General features: G+C 35.7%; 1 protein-coding gene across 2 annotated transcripts; it reads right to left on the reverse strand.

The window, feature by feature from the left end:
• Positions 1–2,438: 2,438 nt before the first annotated feature.
• Positions 2,439–5,187, reverse strand: LOC107026902 (zinc finger protein VAR3, chloroplastic-like). Of its 2 annotated transcripts, none has more exons than XM_015228012.2 (6): positions 4,791–5,187; positions 4,095–4,212; positions 3,643–3,977; positions 3,426–3,557; positions 3,246–3,344; positions 2,439–3,087 (listed from the first exon to the last, which is right to left on the reverse strand). In XM_015228012.2, the coding sequence occupies exons 1-6, from the start codon at positions 5,141–5,143 to the stop codon at positions 2,688–2,690; spliced, it is 1,437 nt and encodes a 478-aa protein (XP_015083498.1). In that variant the 5' UTR covers positions 5,144–5,187; the 3' UTR covers positions 2,439–2,687. The 2 variants fall into 2 exon arrangements, with proteins under 2 accessions (XP_015083498.1, XP_027774580.1); XM_027918779.1 differs by having other exon boundaries at positions 3,643–3,969; positions 4,095–4,226.
• Positions 5,188–7,065: the final 1,878 nt, after the last annotated feature.

Genomic DNA, 7,065 nt, shown 5'->3' on the forward strand with positions numbered 1-7,065 from the left:
TTCATGATGTTCAACTTGGAGGGTTCATGCGGAACTATAAACATGAACTACTCAACTCAAGGACTTAAATAAACTTCTTATTTCAAGATTGTTCGACTTATAGGATTTATGCGGAATTATGGGCATGAACTACTCAACTCGAGGAATTCATGGGTATTATCTAACAGTCCAATAGTTAGGAATATAATCTCAAAAGGAATAAGGATCTTAATACTCAAGATTCAGAACTTGGAGATACTACTCCTCTCAATTATACTCAATTTATGGAATTCACGCGGAAGTTATGGGCATGGACAACTCGAATAAAAGGTCAAAATATCAATAAGGAACTCATGATACAACCCTTCTCATTCTCATACTTACTTACTCAAATCTTAGTTCGAATCGATAGTTTACCTCAAAGAATTCACACTTGAACTCAAAAGATTTGAGTAAGTATGGTTCATGATATGAAGATCTATTTGATAGTGCAGAATCATGACTACATTCTCCTCACTCTCACCTTCACTTGCTCGAGTCTTGAAACAAGTTATTAAAAGTTGTAGAAGACTCTACAAAGGATACAAAGGGACTTTCTTAGAATGTTAGAAAGAACTCTCAAAACTTACTATGCCTTGAATTTGAATTATGAATTCAAGGTTATGATAGGAATGATTTTTAGGTGTTTAGAAGTAGCTTAGGTTAGTTAGAATCGAAAAGGAGTGAAGATGCACTTTAAATGAACTCAAACGGAGCAACCGAAGGCAAAATGGACGGGGTAGGTGACCCTGGGACTATCGGTGGCGCGGGGGTGCCAACCCCTGAAGTACAGAGAAGGGCTTGGGTTGCTTTGGTAGGCTCATCGCGCCAGGCCCCCACCCAGAAAATCTACCGAACTTCCTCGCTCGTTTTCTCACCCTAACTCGCCTAAAATCAAACGGTTTCTTTTCCAATCACTTGAATTGGATTACTTAAATTATTTACACTCTAATATACTTAAAACAAAACTCAAATTACTCAATATCATCTCATGAAATCATCAATACCCCAGCACAAATGATTTAGAATCAACTTCAAGAAAACCTATTAAGAACTCATCAAGAACTCTAATATTTCAACTTTACGAATGAAATTTCACTGAAAATAACATGATTGGCGTGTGGGTGAACTAACCCAACACTATGAAAGCTTACGTACCTTTAAGGGATCAAACTCATGACGAAAATCCACGACATCACGCAAGAATCTCGACGAATGCTTGATCCTCCCCTCTTTTCTCCTCTTTTCTTTTCTTGAACTCTCAACTAATACTCTAGGTGTATATTAGGATTATAAAAATGAACCTAATAAGATTATACCCCTAAAATATTACTAAAAACAAATTAAATCTGGTTGGGTAAGGAAAAAAATCAAAATACCCCTCACTATTTTCGGCAACTTTCCTTAACTGGACATTCTAACTTCAAAAGGTATATCTCACTCATCCAAACTAGAAACTTAGCAAACTAGGTGGCGTTGGAAAGTTAATTCAAAGATATTTCCTAAGGTATCTTGTAGCATACCTAACTTATCTTATTCTAGGAGTTATAGTCGTTTGAAGTTGACCCAAAACTCATACTTAACTTAACTCTCCGAATTTCAGATTTTTGTTATTTCCAATTTAGTTCTTTTAGAACTCAAGGTGCTACATCTAATGAACTTAATCCTTAAGAATTTTTTAATTCCTTGGTAAAATCTCACTCACTAAGAAGAACGGCTCATGTCTAGCTCAAAAATTTCTGGGGTGTTACGTAGTGTGTCCGTTGTGCATCCTGTATTTCATGTATCCATGATTCAGAAGTACGTGTCGGATGAGTCCCATGTACTTTCTCTTTATTAAGTTGAGTTGGGTCCAGACTTATCTTTTGAGGAGGAGCCTATATCCATTTTGGATAGGCAGGTCCGAAAGCTTAGGACCAAAGAGATTGTGTCAGTGAATGTGCAGTGGAAGCACCATTCAGTTGGTGATGCGACTTGGGAGATGAAGTGAGATATGTGAGCCACATATACTAAGCATTTCGAGGCTTCAAGTACTTTCTTTTGGTTTATGTTCAAGGACGAACATGAGTTTTTAGTGGTAAGTAATGTAATGACCCGGTCGGTCATTTTTTGTAAAGTTTCTTGAAATTACCTTTTTGCTCCAGTCCGAATCTTTTATGATTGAGTTTTGAAAGTTGGTTTTGAGCTTGAGTTTGAAGTTGAGAATTTGTGTAAGTTTTGAATAAGGGTTTAGAGAAATGAAGCGACCAATTTGGAAGAGAATAATTTTTATTATGAGTGTTATGGTGGTTGATCTCCACAAATTGCACAAAAATTGAAGGGATTGTTGAAGTCTCTGCAATTTGATGCAATTTAGGGGGTTGTGTTAACAATACGTTGCCTGCAGTTAGAAGATGAAATATCTTGCCACAACACAAAACTTTCATAGTATCTTCCTTAAAGTGTTTTTGTTGGGGTCAGAAAAGATGAATTCTATTGATCAAACATTTGTACAATGATAGAGGACCATGAGTCCATCTGGATCCTACAGATCATTACATAGAACAAAAAGTAAGTTGAGGCGTCCGGGATCACAGTTCTCCTTTTGAATTGCAAAATCCAGAACAGCTTCGAAAACAGGAAGATAGGGCGAGTCCCTTCAGCTAGCTTCTTTAAAGTTTCCCACTGATTCACACATTTTTATGCCCAAACCACTCATCCATTTCCTCATTGCCACTATTTTGAAAATACTTATTATTCAATTCATCACCATTTTTTTTTTTATTTCCAGTCTTCCACCTTTCTTGCTTCTTTGCATCTCGAGACAATTCACTATTCCCCCCTAAAACAGGAAAATCAACAACCTCATTCTCTGGCATTGAGCTCAAACGATCTTCACACTCACTCTCAATCAATTGCCATTCCTCATCTGTTTCTTCATTCAGTTCACCAAAATAAGGCCGTGTTCGACTAATGCTTCTATTTTGATTTGCAGATCCACAGGAAGAACCTGCACAGCTAGATGCTTTTGGTCGTCTGTGATCACATTTCAAGCACACCGTGTTTCTTTTGAAATTGATGTAGTTGCACCTAGCCAAGGGGAGAAGATGCAAAAGGCAATGGACAGAGAGTTAAGCTAAAAAAAGGAAGATATAAAAACACATTCAACTTATATTTACCATTGATCATACATAAGTAAAAGTGCCAACGGCTTATTTTAAGAAAAATAAATAAATCTGAGTTCTTACGATTCACACTCCCACTCTCCAGGATTAAGGTGCCGTTTAGGTGGCTTTTCTGTACACTGCAAGCACCTTGTATTCTTTGCGAAATTCATAAAATGGCATCTGCAAGAGATTGGAAGTCAAATGACACCAAAACTAGGACATAAACTTATGTACATGCAAAGTAACCAACAAAATTCCTACTTGGAGCAAATCCAGTCGCCTTTCTTTAATGGAAGATGATCCTGCTCCTGTCTTAACTTGTTAAGTCTTTCGTGATTCAAGCCATTGCACCGTAAGCACTTAGCATTTCTAGAAAAATTTAAGAAGTTGCATCTAGGAACAAAATCAAAAGGATATCAGAAAATTAGGACTGGCATGGAAGCATTATGTCTATAATGCATTCAAATATCAGACTTACTCGGGACAAACCCAATCACCATGTTTCCTCAGAGCATTGATCTGACCTTCTTCTTCATGATCACCTTGTACAGATGGATTCCAAGGGTTTGTGGATTTCTTTGTTTCACAAAAGAGTTCCACAGAACTGAGATTCACAATTTCTTTCAACAGCTTTCTTGCTGATTCCTCAACTCTTTTGTTCAAGGATGGTTTATTCTCCACAGCACCAGTAATTGGATTAAGTCCATAAGTCAATAATAGACGCATAACATCAACAGTTCGACCACCTTGATCTTTACGTGGCACGGCATAAGCCCTCTCACAACTTTCCCTCAATATGCAGAAGCTGCAGACCTACTAAATGCATCTTGTTAGAAGTGCAGACAGGTGTTTTGCTACTCTTTATATTACTAACACTGATGGAGATGTCTTATCTAGGTTAAAACATAGCAACAACATTTAAGTACATACATTTCCTTCCTCGATGCCGAACAATACTCTAAGGCGCTTTCCAGAGTTGACAACTTTTCTATCCATGCTTGGACAGCCACAACTTGCAAGCACCTCAATATCTTGCGGGGACAAATATCTGTTACCATGGCCCTATTTGCTTAGATCAGTAATCAGCTTAAGAACATTCTCATTACAGACAAAACAGAATATAATTAAACCAACACTGCTTTCTTTAGAGTGCCCATTAATCCCACAAAGTCCCCCCAAAGCTAGAGAAAACGCAAATCTTACCACTACTTCGTGGAGGTAGAGATGTTGTTTCCAAAAGACCCCTGACTCAAGTTCCGCAAATCCAAGTGCAAAGAGAAGTAAACATAGCAAACCCTAAAAAGCAAGACAATAGTCCACTACTGAACTTCTACCCTAATACGTGTCCTCCACACCCTCCTCTCTAAGGTCATGTCCTGTCTAATCGTTTATATCGTTAAGTTTAGAAAGTTTAAAGTTAAATTATTTCCGAGAGGAGAAAGTTTCATTGATTTTAGAACACACTACAAGGCAAGTATTTGACATAAAATGGGACTATGGGAGTGACAAATTGAGGTGCCCAATCACTATTATTACAAAACCAGCAATTATAGGGAAACAAAAGAACATATACAGAAATCAATTCAATCAACAAAAGCATTATAAAACAGAGTATATATTTGTAACCTTATGAGATCAAATCGGTGTCGAGCAAAATTCAAACAAGCAGTTCTAATTAGGTTTGCATCCCATTGAGCATTTCCAAAAGGGTTTCCGAATCCATCAAAATATCCAATTTTTAACAACTTGTCCATCAAATTCACCCATTCAGGCCATAGTTGAGGAGTCTGAATTCCAGAATTAGGTTTTCTGCTAAACTCAACTTCTTCGTTCTGCTTAGTGGTTTGTTGAGATTGAAGCGTTTTACCTTCTTCAAGAATGAACTGGATTGCTGAGTTTTTGGTATGGAAATTGGATATGGATATGAAAATGGAAGAGTTTTGAATAATTTTGTTTGATGATGTGAATATCTTCAACATTTTATCTAGACTTGGACTTGCTTAGAAGAGGTTTGGGATTTAAGGATTAATACCATACAAAACAATTTTTCAAGAATATATATATTTTTTTTATTTTTACAAGAAAGGTGTTAAATATCCGACACTTTTCGAATTTAGAGATTCTAACGAGTTTGTAAGTTTTTGTTGAATTTTTTGATAATTGATTATTGTGACTTATAATACACTTTTGAAGCTCGCAACTTCAGCCTTAAAAGACAATGAAGTTTGTTTTGTTCACTAAATCTTGGAAAAAGGTTTGTTTAATTTCTTCATTCATAATACAACAAGAAGTATTATTTAATTTAGAATGAATAGTTCATTCACTTCATCCTTTCTAATTTCAGAAACAAAAAAAAAAACAATTAATTTCAAAGCATGAAATATGAAAGTTGTTTTTTCACATATTCGTTGGTTAATTCTTCTCGTAAATTTCTATTTCTGTTTTATTTATGAAATTTGATTGAATTATATTTGTATCGATTGATATTTTGTTTGTATTTTTTAAGTTCAATTACATGAAAATCAGATTGAATTGTATTTGTAGCAAAAGGTTTACTCTTTATATTTTTTAGTATTTTTATAAAATACAATTTGATTGAATTGTATTTGTATCGAATGATTTTTGTGTTTCTATAACATAATCAGAAATCTGTAAGTGCATCAATTGCAACGCTACATAACATTTTAAATCATTTTCGTGATATCAAAAAGATTCTTTCTCTATGTTAAGCAGTCTTAAAACCATGTACTCAATGAAATTGCTTTAATACCTTTTAAATTCTTAAAGAATTTTCATATAACCTTAATCATCTAGTTAGACATAATAATCATCCGTTATACATATTCAAGCATTTCATCTATTGTCAGGCTGGAACAAGTCTCATTGCATCCACCACTAGAGAATATATCTCCATTTAAAAATGTCAGGATTTTTGCAAAAACTCTTTATGTCCTGAGGCACAAATCACACTTTATATCTTACGGTTATACTTTCACATAATGATTTATTTGTACTACACTGACATTATATTTTGATACTTGAACTATAAGATTCAAAAAATCACTTTTCTATGTGAAACAAAATATACTTGAATATTGTCAATCATTTATCTGTCCACACTATATGACAAATTCGAATTTAAGATTGTCAAGCCCCGAGACTACACCACGGGCGTGGTTGGCACTCGAAGACCCTTGCTGGTCCCCAAGCGAACCCTCTGCCTGACATACTTAACTCAACGGAAGACTCTAGCATGATTACAATGATCAACTGGACTTACTCTAGTAACTAAATAATATAACTCAAAATGTTAAAAAAAATAACATTTAACTTGGCCCAAAAATGGCAACCCAAGTCTTTAACATGGAATGATAATGTAAAGACAAATAAACTACTAACTGTCTATGAAGCTCCTGAAAACAACTAAGATGGATGTTGGGACAAACCCCACAACATCCTAACAAACTAGAATAGAAAGCAAATAAAAATCACTCGGAATGCATGGATGCTCCCCAATAGAGTCTGAGTGCTCGAGCTGGATCAACGAGGCGCTGGATGTTGATCCTGTTTACCTGCGTCTACATCATACACGATGCAGGCCAACTGGCATCAGTACATTGAATGTACGAGTATGCAAGTTGAAATGCTAAAAATAACTTAAGCTTGAAAAGAGCAAAAAAGAACACTTACGTTGACTCTGCTCAACTCATGAATAATTAACTCGGAATGCATGGATGCTCCCCAATAGAGTCTGAGTGCTCGAGCTGGATCAACGAGGCGCTGGATGTTGATCCTGTTTACCTGCGTCTACATCATACACGATGCAGGCCAACTGGCATCAGTACATTGAATGTACGAGTATGCAAGTTGAAATGCTAAAAATAACTTAAGCTTGAAAAGA

This window comes from Solanum pennellii, chromosome 8, assembly GCF_001406875.1.
Source record: "Solanum pennellii chromosome 8, SPENNV200".
In the NCBI taxonomy this organism is placed as follows: domain Eukaryota; kingdom Viridiplantae; phylum Streptophyta; class Magnoliopsida; order Solanales; family Solanaceae; genus Solanum; species Solanum pennellii.